Consider the following 13,355-nt stretch of genomic DNA (forward strand, 5'->3'; position numbering starts at 1 on the left):
TCCAGGAAATGCTTTCTGGCATTAAAGGTCCTAGGTGCTTGCCTGACCACAGTCTGTCAGCATAAGATACCTTTGATACTTAAGTATTTAAAAAACCCTTTCTGGTACTTTCCAGCTTCTTGTTTGCAAACTTGGTACATATTATTGACCTTTCATTAATTGCTATCCTGACGGAAGGCAGAAATAGCTCCTCTCTTCTCTATGTTCCCTTATGAAACCAAAAGTAAACACTATTAACATATCACTATTTCTCTTAGTATATGTATGTTGAGATCACAAATATAATTTTACATTCTGCTTTTTATACTTTTACATACTTTCACTAGCTTTGGAAACTCTTCCTAATAAAACGTTTTACTGGTTTCATGATGTTCCACACATGGATGTCACATACCTCTCCTCACATTTCAGGGATCAGATCATTAACTAACTTGGGACAGCCTGACCTTCAACTCTGGTCTCAGGTAGATACCACATGCCAATCCAGACAACTGGCATGCTGTAGATGGGATATGCTGATAAGTTGAAGCTGTTTCTTTTTACCACTAAAAAGAGCACTGAATGTAGAAGATATACCAACATATATTTCTTGCATTGAATCTCATTTTACAGTTGCACAGTACTCACTATTTACTATTGATTTCACTTATTTTTAGTGATTAGTTTTATATTGGTATATGGTATAACACTTCTTTAAAAAATAGCATTTACTTACAGCTTTACTGTTTTAACCTGAGTGTCACTTTTAATTGTTATTTGGCATGCTTAAGACTGAGTTGGCATTTAGGGAAACTGTTTTTCTTGGGTATCCTTATTTGAGTTGCTTAAGTAATTCCTGTTCCTTTTCAAAGAATGTAGTCAACATCCTCTGAAAAGAAAATAGATAGAATTTTATTCTGCAATTGGCTTTGCTGTTTGTTGATAAAAATAATTCAAGTAGAGATGGATTATACTGTCCCTTGCCACTTGGGCCTAGTTCTTCCTTGACATAGGGTGAGATGCTTAGAAAGACTTGCTTTTAATTTATGGTGATTAAAGAAGAGCACTTTGTGGGACTTTCCTGGTGATCCAGTGGTTAAGAATCTCCCTTGCAATGCAGGAGACTCAGGGAACTAAGATCCCTCATGCCTTGGGGCAACTAAGCTCTGCACACTGCAACTGAGACCCGATGCAGCCAAATAAATAAATATAAAAAAAAAAAGAAGAAGAACACTCAGTATACTTGCAGAAGTGGCTCTACAAAGGACTGCTTTGAGCCTAATCTAGTCCTTGCCTGTGCCCAGATGAGGTTACATATGAATGCAGGATACCATTCAAATAATTATTACCAAACAGGTTTAGCTTAGGAAAGACTGACCTCAGTTGCTAACAATCTGGGTCAACGATGAGGAGGAATAGTTTACTTCCTATGGTGATCTATTGACATCTAAGATTCAAATATGAATGGATTAATCCAGCCACTATGTATGGGCTTCAGTTGAGTTTAATATTTTAACTCTCTGAAAATGAAAACAATATTATTAGGAAAAAGGATCATAAAAAAGGCAAAGACACTGAAGAGACTGATTATATAAATAAAAAAAATTTTTTAAGTTTACTTTTACCTCTACATGAGTATGTACCAAATATAGATGATTTGGTACATCTTAGAGTAAGAGCCACATTCTTCTGTAGCTTTGGTATCTCAGGGACAATTCATGTTGGGGAAGAAAAGTTCTTTAGTTCATCCAGAAGTTGTTAATAAATCTGAATGCTCAAGGTTTCTAGAGTTTCAGTGCTCTTTGTAAAATTTTGGGATCAAAGCCCTAGGATTTAGGGTACTTAGTGTCTACATGCAGGATTTATGATGATGTTCTTTGATGGTTAAACTAGTAAGATCAATATAGAATGAATCAGAACACAGATATGCAGAGTCACTTGAGGAACCAGACTGGCTCTCAGGACTGCACAACTTGATTGTAACCTATTGGAATTGTGTCAGTCAGAACAGGCCAGATTAACCCTGAGGAAGCATAGGAGACGGAGAATCACTGAAGCAAAAGTTGGCAGTCAGTTGGCCCCTGTGATGGCAGTTTCTTACAGTACAACAGTAAATGGCCTTTTACTGACCGCCTCAGTCCTGTGTGCATCTTGGTTACCTTGAAATATCTTTCAGGACTGGTTTAGAAATAGAACAGGGGAATGGCCAACAGGTACATGAGAAAGTGCTCCACAAGACCAGTCATGAGGGAAATGCAAATCAAAACCAGAGTGTCATCTCACACCTGTTAGAAGGGCTAGCATTTAAAATGCAAGAGACAACAAGTGTTGGTGAGGATGTGGAGAAAAAGGGACTTAGGGCATTGTTGGTGGGATTGTAGACTGGGGCAACCACTTTGAAAAACAGTATGGAGATCCCTCAGGATATTAAAGACAGAATTGGCATATGATCCAGCAGTTCTCCTTCTGAGTATATATATCCCAAGGAAACAAAATCACCATTTCTTAAAGATATCTGTACCCCCATTTTCATTGCAGTATTATTTAAAATAGCCAAGACATGGAAGCAACCTAAGTGTCCACTGATAGATGAATTGATAAAGAAAATGCCACACACACAGACACACACATGGGAATATTATTCAGAAGGAAATCTAGCCATTTTTAACAGCATGAGTGGTGGGCATTATGCTAAGTGAAATAAATCAGACAGAGAATGGCAAATAAGTATTATCTCACTTATATGTGAAATCCCCCAAACCCAAAACCCATAGAAACAGAGAACAGATTGATTACCAGAGGCAAGGGATGAGGGGGTGGGGGAAACGGGTGAAATGGTCCAAAGGTACAAAGTTATAAGTCAGTATTAGGGGCATAATATACAGCATGGTGACTATAGTTAACAGTTTTGTATTGTGGTAATATATTTGAAAGTTGCTAAAAGAGTAGATCTTGAATGTTCTCATCACAAGGAACAAAGTTATAACTGTGTGAGGCGATAGATGTTCACTGAACTTATTGTGTTAATCATTTCACAGTATATACATAAATCATTATGTTGTATGCCTTAAACTAATATAATGTTATATGTCAGTTATATCTTAGTAAAACTCGGTGGGGGGAGAAATAGAACAGGGGAGTCTGGTGACTCAAATGTTTAATGACATAAGGGTAAAAAAAACCCTGGTGTCTCCCCATTTGAATAAATTCTTGATCTCAAGGGCTCTAGAGTAGAAGATCAGAGTGGCAGCCATCTGGCTTTTCCTTTTTAGATAATACTCCTGTACCAGACCTAGCTTCATTCATTTTATTTTATTTGTCTGCCATTACTCTATTCATCCACTTTTCAAAAATGGCTTAGAAAGTGTACAAAATGTAGGAGAGGTTAGTTTTGAGCACTGATGGAGTTAGAAAGGATTTCAATTCAGAACCCTCCTACCCTTGTAGCTATTTAAATGTTGCTAAACTGGTTATGGTAAAAGTCTCTTGAAGAAATTATAACCATTCCCAGGACTGTCCTTGAAGAGGAAAGAGCAGCGTTCTAACAAGATATGAAAAAGCTAGGCAAAGTGTACAGCATAGCAGTCGGGGGCCCAAGAGGAGGAGTTTGATACTGCATCTCCTCATGTTTTCCTTATCCATTTGATTCTGTGCATCCAATTCTTTTTATTCAATTGCAGCTGGTTTTGAATTTTTATTGGGTAGGAACCTGTATTGAGAAAATGCTGGGAATTTGGGAGGAACCTTGAATATCATCTAGGGCAGCAATTTTTAGACTTTTCCACTGAAGTACTTCAGATGATCCAGGAGAATAAGCCAATAGTTGATTGACTTGGGAACGTGTCCTAAGTGGCTTAGTGCAAGCTTAGGACATTTTTGCCTCAATTTTAGCTTAGAAAATCATGGGAGAAAATCATGGGCAATTTTTATTCTTATCTATAATATTTGTGTACAGATATATATACTTAGTACTGGAAATACAGTTAATAAAAAGTTGGTTTTTGACTTTTTTGTTCAGGCAAAGGTTTCTGGTTTTCAGCAAATGTCCTTCATCTCTTTATATAGTGCTCACATAATGTCATTGCCCAGAAATGGATCTTTACCAACTGAGCCACTGGGGAAGCCCAGAAATGGATCTTAATGGCTCACAAGCCAAGAAACACAGGGTTATGGGCTACTGGTATGAGGATAAAATGATAGTAGGTGAAGATCACCTTACAAAGAACAATATGCTATGTAAATATAAGGGCTTTTTTTTTTTTTTTAAATTTTAAAAACTTAGTGTTCTTTGCAGCTTCAGCCCTCTCAGAATTGGGTCTTCAGTTCAGTTCAGTTCAGTCGCTCAGTCGTGTCCGACTCTTTGTGACCCCATAAATCACAGCACACCAGGCCTCCCTGTCCATCACCAACTCCTGGAGTTCACTCAGACTCACGTCCATCGAGTCAGTGATGCCATCCAGCCATCTCATCCTCTGTTGTCCCCTTCTCCTCCTGCCCCCAATCCCTCCCAGCATCAGAGTCTTTTCCAATGAGTCAACTCTTCACACGAGGTGGCCAAAGTACTAGAGTTTCAGCTTCAGCATCATTCCTTCCAAAGAAACCCCAGGGCTGATCTCCTTCAGAATGGACTGGTTGGATCTCCTTGCAGTCCAAGAGACTCTCAAGAGTCTTCTCCAACACCACAGTTCAAAAGCATCAATTCTTCGGCGCTCAGCCTTCTTCACAGTCCAACTCTCACATCCATACATGACCACAGGAAAAACCATAGCCTTGACTAGATGGACCTTTGTTGGCAAAGTAATGTCTCTGCTTTTCAATATGCTGTCTAGGTTGGTCATAACTTTTCTTCCAAGGAGTAAGCGTCTTTTAATTTCATGGCTGCAGTCACCATCTGCAGTGATTTTGGAGCCCCCAAAAATAAAGTCTGTCACTGTTTCCCCATCTATTTCCCATGAAGTGATGGGACCAGATGCCATGATCTTTGTTTTCTGAATGTTGAGCCTTAAGCCAACTTTTTCACTCTCCTCTTTCACTTTCATCAAGACGCTTTTTAGTTCCTCTTCACTTTCTGCCAAGTAAAAAATTAATAGGGAGAGAATGTTAGGATGTGGGACAGGAGGCTTCTTGTCTTAGACTTTCTTTGGCATGGTATGATCAAGTACAACAAAGAAACTAACCATTGGTATAATTGGTGGCCTTGCAGGAGGGAGCATTGGCAGCTGCTGGGTAATTTGAAGACTACTGTGGAGGGTTTAGTGTCAGCCAACAGCCCCAATGTCTGGTCCAAGTATGGTGGCCTGGAGCGGCTGTGCAGAGACATGCAGAGTATCCTCCATCATGGGCTCATCCATGACCAGGTATGTATACTGCTTCTTTTCTTGTTTTGCCAGATTGGCCAGATCACTTGTTGGAAAGAAACATTTGCATTAAGTTGTTGGCAGAGAGAAGATGAAGGCAACTGCATGTGTGAGCCCTTGAGAGCAGGACTGTAATATGATGATAATGAGGAGGAGAAGGACAATGTCGTGATGAATCATTAAGGTTTTCCTCTTTAGAGTATCCTAGGATATATCAGAAATATTTACAGGATATTGTCCTTTTTAGACTATCCTTTGAACATCATTTTGTAGATAACTGGTTGATGCTTATGAGTGATGGTTTTTAGTTATAGCTTACTTTTTTTCTGTATAAACTTTGTTGATGTTGAACTTCTTTTCCTTATATCCTCAAACACTAGCTTTGAGTATTAAAAATGAGTTAAATCTCAGTGGTTTCTACTTCAATTCTCAATAGCAGTTACTCCGTTTGCAGTGTTTTAAATAAGGTTTGGTTCTGGGTAGAACGGTCAAGTGGGTCATTGGATCTGATCCTCCACTTTTAAAAAATCAAACCTCATATATATATATGTGTGCATAATTTGTGTTCCCAAACACTCAAATACTTCCCTAGTCAGGGCCTAGTCTTCTTTCCTGAAAACTTTTTCTGAGCCCGGCTTGTCTTTCTTTTTTAATCAGAGTTTATTCTCAACTAGCAGTCACATTGGGAAAAAATGAATTGGTATTAATATATTCATAGTTGATAGGATTTAATGTGCTACCTTCCCTTCCAAAATAGTGTGTATTACCTCTAAACAAACTCTTTAAGCCAGTTTTCTTGTTTTTTCAGAATTCACTGGAAAAGTTGGCTTAGGTTAGATTCTCTTTATTCAGAGTAAGTTCTGAAAGTGAGGCCCTCTTTCTAAAGAATTTTGAAGATCTGAGGACAATTTTTATCCTTTAAAGAACTGAATTCTTCTCAGTGGTCATCATTATTAAACTCTCACTCAAGGAGTTTGGATGCAACATTGTATAGTAGACTGATAGACATCTTCAGAATCAGACAGAACCTGGATTGAAATTGCTCAGGTCCTTGGGGAAAAAATAACAGTAGTAATAATTATGGATCTCTGAGTCAGACTGCTCTTATTTCAATCTCAGTTTCACCACTGTGTGGTAGTGAGTAAGTTACATGACTGTTAGTACTTCTGTTTCCTCATTTGTAAAATGAGGCGGTTACACTGGTATGTATCTCATAGGATTGTTGTGAGAATTAAATGAGATAATACCTGAAAAAGCTTTAGAAAGTGTAATAAGTTGTCTGGCAGTCTTAACTATTAGGTGATGTTATCTTTTTTGAGCTTTTTCTCATCAGTCGAAATGATGATAATATTATTTATGTCATAATGTTTGATAGAAAGATTAAATGAAACAGCATACAAATTGGCCTAACACAGTTCATGGTACATAGGAAGTAATTAATAAATATTCCTTTCATTTTTTTTTTAAGTTTCAAGTTACATATTGTCCTGTGACAAAAAATATGAACATCGGAATTTATAGAACAAATAATTTAACCCACCACAATCTTGATTCTGCCCTTACCATTGTTTTTCTTGCTACTGGAGTTTAAGTAAGTAAGTGTTACCAAATCCAGTGCCCATCTTCCCTCTGAACACTGTCTTGTGTTCTTCACTGTTGAACATCATCAGACCTTGACTCATGTTGCATTATTATCTTCCAGTCTCATAGAGACCTCCTTCTACCCCTACGACCACTCTTTCTTAGTTTCTTTCCCTGGAATTTCTTCCTCTCAGATTTTCAGTTCAGTTCAGTTGCTCAGTCGTGTCCAACTTTTTGCGACCCCATGGACTGCAGCATGCCAGGCTTCCCTGTCCATCATCAACTCCCAGAGCTTAGTCAGATTCATGTCCATCGAGTCAGTGATGCCATCCAACCATCTCATTCTCTGTCCCCTTCTCCTCCTGCCTTCAATCTTTCCCAGCATCAGGGTCTTTTTCAGTGAGTCAGTTCTTTGCATCAGGTGGCCTAAATACTGGAGTTTCAGCTTCAGCATCAGTCCTACCAGTGAATATTCAGGACTGATTTCCTTTAGGATTGACTGGTTGGATCTCCTTGCAGTCCAAGAGATTCAAGAGTCTTCTCCAACACCACAGTTCAAAAGCATCAATTCTCTGGCACTCAGCTTTATTTTTAGTCTAACTCTCACATCCATACATGACTACTGGGAAAACCATAGCTTTGACTGGATGGACCTTTGTTGGCAAAGTAATGTCTCTGCTTTTGAATATGCTGTCTAGGTTTGTCACAACTTTCCTTCCAAGGAGCAAGCATCTTTTAATTTCATGGCTGCAGTCACCATCTTCAGTAATTTTGGAGCCCTCCAAAATAAAAGTGTGTCATTGTTTCCATTGTTTTCCCATCTATTTGCCGTGAACTGATGGGACTGGATGCCATAATCTTAGTTTTCTGAATGTTGAGTCTTAAGCCAACTTTTTCACTCTCCTCTTTCACTTTTATCAAGAGGCTCTTTAGTTCTTTGCTTTCTGCCATAAGGGTAGTGTTATCTGCATATCTGAGGTTATTGATATTTCTCCCAGCAATCCTGATTCCAGCTTTGCTTCATCCACCCTGGCATTTCACATGATATACTCTGCATAGAAGTTAAATAATCAGGGTGACAGTATACAGCCTTGACGTACTCCTTTCCCTATTTGGAACCAGTCTGTTGTTCCATGTCCAGTTCTAACTGTTGCTTCTTGACAACAACAGTCTCATTCAACAAACAGTCTCATTCACTTGCATTGTTTTAACCATCACCTGTACACTAACAATCCCCAGCTCAGACCTCTGTGCTGAATTTTAGATCCGTAAGACTACCTATCTGCATACAGATTTCTCAGGAGGTAGGTCAGGTGGTCTGATATTCCCATCTCTTTAAGAATTTTCACAGTTTATTGTGATCCACACAGTCAAAGGCTTTGGCATAGTTAATAAAGTGGAAGTAGATGTTTTTCTGGAACTCTCTTGCTTTTTTGATGATCCAGTGGATGTTGGCAATTTGATCTCTGGTTCCTCTGCCTTTTCTAAATCCAGCTTGAACATCTGGAAGTTCACAGTTCATGTGCTGTTGAAGCCTGGCTTGGAGAATTTTGAGCATTACTTTAGTTTTTCATAGAGTCCAGTCCTATGTCCTTATCTCCTCTTACTTTGTACATTTCCCTGAAACAGTCTCATTCACTTGCATTGTTTTAACCATCACGTATACACTAACAATCCCCAGCTCAAACCTCTGTGCTGAATTTTAGATCTGCAAGACTACCTATCTGCTATACATTATCATCTGGCTGGCTGTCCTACAGGCCAAGCACAGCATGACCCCAAACAAACTTATCTTCTCTTATAAGATTGCCCTTCCTCCTGATGTTTAAAATACTATTCTGTGGCATTGCCAGCTCCTTAGTCTCCCAAAGCCAGAGTTGGGAACTGTACCAAAAGGTTTTATAGAAACCCAATACAGATTTCCCAAACTGAGGACCTACCAGATTAGAGGCACCATTATTTAGTGGTTCACATACTTGCATCTTGATAGTAAAAAAGTTCTTTTCTTGGCTCTGTTACTAATTTTACATCATCATCTGGAGTAATCATTTTACTGTAATCACAAGACAGTTTTACCATCTGTGCCAGAAAGAGAAAATGTGTCATGATGAAACAGTGAAGTGAAATTCCTGAGTGAAAGATGCTTGGTAAATGCAACACAATATTATTGTTATGAATAAGTAATAAGATCTGTGAAGGCACTTGGTCACCAGAATGAACACTATTAACGTATATGGTCACCTACAAAATAGCATTAGTGTTAGTCGGTGGAAGCAGAGCAGACCAGACAAATCTATCATCCACATACAAATTAGCAACTACAGGCTCAAGTGAGAAGAATTAAATACAAAAGATCCATACCACCTTCACTGCTGCTCTGTTATGCCTTGTAAAGATCTAAAAATTAAAGTCTGTGTCAAGGACTTGTTTTTTCCCTCTCATTTCCTCTCTAAAGATTAAGGCTTTCAAAGGCTTCTAGCTGCTGTGTCATCAGGAAGCTATTCTGGGTGTTGTGCCCTTGGAGGGGGAAGGGATACAATGATTCATGCTGGGCATATCTCTTTTGTGCTTTTCTAGGGATGTGTTATGGAATGTGAACTATGTTTTTTTTTAATCACCCAGGGCCTTAGGAAGCTATAACATCATAACCCTGTTCTTAAAGGAATCTCATTTTCCTTGACGTCCTGCATCTGGACTACTTTTAGTCTTTCCACAAGGCACGGTGTATTTGATAATCCCTTTTCTGGTGCTTGGAAATGTGGAGATGCTTAACCCCCAAGATTTCTGAGCTGACTATAAGTACAGAGATCCCCCCTTTTCCACCACTAAGAAGAAACCTGTAGTTGACATATAGATGTTCCAATTTAAAAATAACAATAATAACAAAAAAGACCTCTTGTGTATGTGTATGTATATATTTAGCTGTACTCTGTGGCATGTGGAATCTTAGTTCTCTGACCAGGGATCAAACACATGCCCCCTCTTTGGGATCATGGAGTCTTAACCATTGAACCACCAGGGAAGTCCCTGTTTATTTCTTTTCTGAATATGTAAATAACATATGTGTTTTTATTTGCTGAAAATTTAAAAATTATCGAAGCATTTAGAAGAAAGTAGGTTATTACCCTGTAAATAAGGGCAGCCCTGATCATAAATCTGACTGCATTTGTGCAGAACAGAGGAGTAAGCCTGTCCCTTTCTGTCCTAAATCCTCATGCTCGCTTTTCTTCCTTACCAGTAAATGTCCTTTGTGTCATTTCCTCCCCTCTCCCCAGAATAGGGTACTTTCATCTTCATTAAAAACCTGTAGCAGATATCCTTTCTCCTCAATTCTTTTCTTTTTTTTCTTTCCTCCTCAATTATTTTCTTAACAGTGTCTGTGAATTTGTCTGCTGCTTCTTGGTCAGCAGAAGCCGCTTCTCCAAACCTCTTTCTAAACATTTTAAACCATCCTTCGTTGGCATTAAATTCTCCAGCTTTAGATCCTCCACCTTTTTTGCTTTCAGTTGTCACATAATGACTTTGCTTTTTCTTGAATCATATTAGAGTCTTTAGGGATGTCTTCCCTATAGCAATCCTGTACCCACATAAAAGCTGAGTTTTCAATATGTGATTAAAGTTATATCTCAAATAGTACAAGATTTTTGTGCCTGCTGGAGTAGCTACAGCAACAGCTTCACAAATTTCCTTTTCTTTTTTTTACCATAGTCCTTATACTGGATTCATTTATCTTGAAATGGTGGACCTAACTGCACCTGCAGGCCTCAATCTATGGTGTAGATTCGACTTTTTCTTATAATGCCATGACTTTTCTCTGCTTCTTGGAAGCACTCCCGACATTGCTAGCGGCACTTCGTCTGGGTCCCAGAGTGTTATTCAGAATTTTTGCTATTACATTAAACACAATGGAAAATACATGAGAACTGGGAGAGGTCACTTTTTACCACAAAGTGTATTTTACTGAAGAGCCGAACAGCTCATACAGAGATGATTAGAGTCACATGGCATTTTGAGTGGACACTTGCAACATTTGAGCTCAAACAATAACAGGAGGTGGCTGCAAAATTATTATAGTAGTACATAATTGCATAAAATTAACTGTGCAATTATGATTTGATGTTCTTCTGTATGTTTGTTTATATTTCTCGTGACTGCAAATGGCACCGTCTATGGCCCCTAAGTGTTTGTGTGTAAGTTTTCATACACTTTAACTTTTCATAATAGGTGTGTATATATTTTATGGTAGTAAATGATAAAATAGGCTAGCATCTACATCTATTTTATGCATTCATGAGATATCTAACTTTCCTAATATTTTTTCAGTATTTCCAAGCTATGCAGTTTATCTATGGGTTATTTTCAAATTGTTACAAACCTTGAAAATTTTTTTCCAATATATTTATTGAAAAAATTCCACGTAGAAGAGCACCCACACAGTTCAAACCTATGTTTTTCAAGGGTCAGCTGTATAACCTTCTATATCATATGCATATATTACCTCCTTTAAAGAACAATTAGAATAGTTTTTAACAATTGATCTTCAAAAGGGTGACTGACTGTATGTGTTCCTTTGATTGCTGTTGAGAACCTTTATTGTGGCAAGGGAAGGTTAGGCTTTTCTTTTTCCTCTCTTGGAATATGGCTATGAGAACCAGATGTGGTTCACAATGGTAATGATTTGTTTACCTTATGTGTTCCTGAAACAGGTGTGTTGCCGCCAGACTGATTACTGGCAGTTTGTGAAAGACATTCGGTGGCTCAGTCCCCACTCAGCCCTTCATGTGGAGAAGGTAAGAAGGCAACCACAAGGCTTCATTGTTTGATGTTCTGTATGCAGAGTCTCCTAGGCTAGAGGGATGGCATATGGCAAGGAGAGGAAATTATCCCTGTCAGACTGATTTGGAGAGGAGGATGCTTTAAAAAAAAAAAAGTAAGCCTTACACACTCCTTGCTCTAGGCCACTTTCCCTCCTCTAGGGAAGGGGTATAAAGTTTCGTTATTTTCAAAAGATTTGCAAATACGGAACCAGAATGAAGCTTTTCAGAATCCAGAGCAAATGGCAAGAAGTTTTCTGAATGGTTAGGGGTAAGTAGGACTGATATGTGGTAACTACTTAAGAAGAAAAGGATACACCAAATACAAAAAAATGTGAGGTTCCTGGAGGCCAGTGTCAAATGGAACCTAATACATCCCCAACAACTTTAGCTTCCGTTGTAGCCCTCTACTCTCCTGTTCTCTCAGCTCAGTATAGTAGCCCTGATTCCCAGCCAGGGACAGAGCTAGAGCTCCAGGAAATTAGGTAACTTGGCCAGAGTTACAAAACTAGTGGCCACAGCAATCACTGCCAAATATATATGTTTATTTATTTAACCCTTGGTTGTGGAAATTTTCAAGCATAGTCAAAATTAGATTAGTGAAATGAACCCAAAATATCCATCACCCATCTCCAATACTTACTGATTCATGGCCAGTCTTGTTTCATGTATATTACACTTAGGTTCATTGTTGAGGTGATGTCTGGAAAAGTAACTTATTTTTAAATGATCAGGGAACCAAATAACAGGGTGGTCACTCTGGCCATTTTTCTGAGAAAAGACCAGAGCACAGTGATTTTCTTACATGGATTTTTTTTTTTTTTTTTTTGGTCCTTATCACTTTATTTTCCCCACCAAACCCCCCTCTCTAACTTCCTTTTCTAAAATGTGTTGCTATAATCATTTCCTCTTAGAAGCTACCTGAAAGTGCCATCCATACTTTTTTTTCTTTTGCACTGATTGTGGGCTATGAAACCTTGCTTTTAGAAATAGCCAATAGAAGTACGTTTCAAATAGAGAATGCTGTGGTGAGAGCCAGAAAGAGGTGCTCAGGTGGTTTCTCTTTGGTAAAGAATCTTTGGGGGCATTTTTCCTAGATTTCTTACCCCAGGTTTTTCTTGCCTTCTTTTCTGGTTGTTGTTCAGTCACTAAGTCGTGTCTGACTCTTTGTGACCCTATGGACTACAGCACACAGGCTTCCCTGTCCTTCACCATCTCCTGGAGCTTGCTCAAACTCATGTCCATTGAGTCAGTGATGCCGTCCAACCATCTCATCCTCTGTTGTCCCCTTCTCCTCCCGCCTTCAATCTTTTCCAGCATCAGGGTCTTTTCCAATGAGTCAGTTCTTTGCATCAGGTGGCCAAAGTATTGGAGTTTCAGTTTCAGCATCAGTCCTTTCAAAGAATATTCAGGACTGATTTCCTTTAGGATTGACTGTTTGGATCTCCTTGCAGTCCAAGAGACTCTCAAGAGTCTTCTCCAACACCACAGTTCAAAAGCATCAAATCTTTGGCGCCCAGCTTTCTTTATAGTCCATCTCACATCTGTACATGACTACTGGAAAAACCATAGCTTTGACTAGATGGACCTTTGTTGCAAAGTAATGTCTCTGCTTTTTAATATG

The 13,355-nt window shown here is 38.7% G+C and overlaps 1 protein-coding gene across 6 annotated transcripts in view; it reads left to right on the forward strand.

Moving 5' to 3' along the window:
* The window catches only part of RUBCN (rubicon autophagy regulator), a 97,082-nt gene that overhangs the window by 56,720 nt on the left and 27,007 nt on the right, over positions 1–13,355 (forward strand). For all 6 annotated transcript variants that reach the window (XM_055568495.1, XM_055568494.1, XM_055568497.1 and 3 more), the window contains exons 2-3: positions 5,183–5,336; positions 11,624–11,707. In XM_055568495.1, the coding sequence (XP_055424470.1) occupies positions 5,183–5,336; positions 11,624–11,707 (238 nt within the window). The remainder of the gene's footprint in view (positions 1–5,182; positions 5,337–11,623; positions 11,708–13,355) is intronic.

Source organism: Bubalus kerabau, chromosome 2 (assembly GCF_029407905.1).
Source record: "Bubalus kerabau isolate K-KA32 ecotype Philippines breed swamp buffalo chromosome 2, PCC_UOA_SB_1v2, whole genome shotgun sequence".
Lineage (NCBI taxonomy): Eukaryota > Metazoa > Chordata > Mammalia > Artiodactyla > Bovidae > Bubalus > Bubalus kerabau.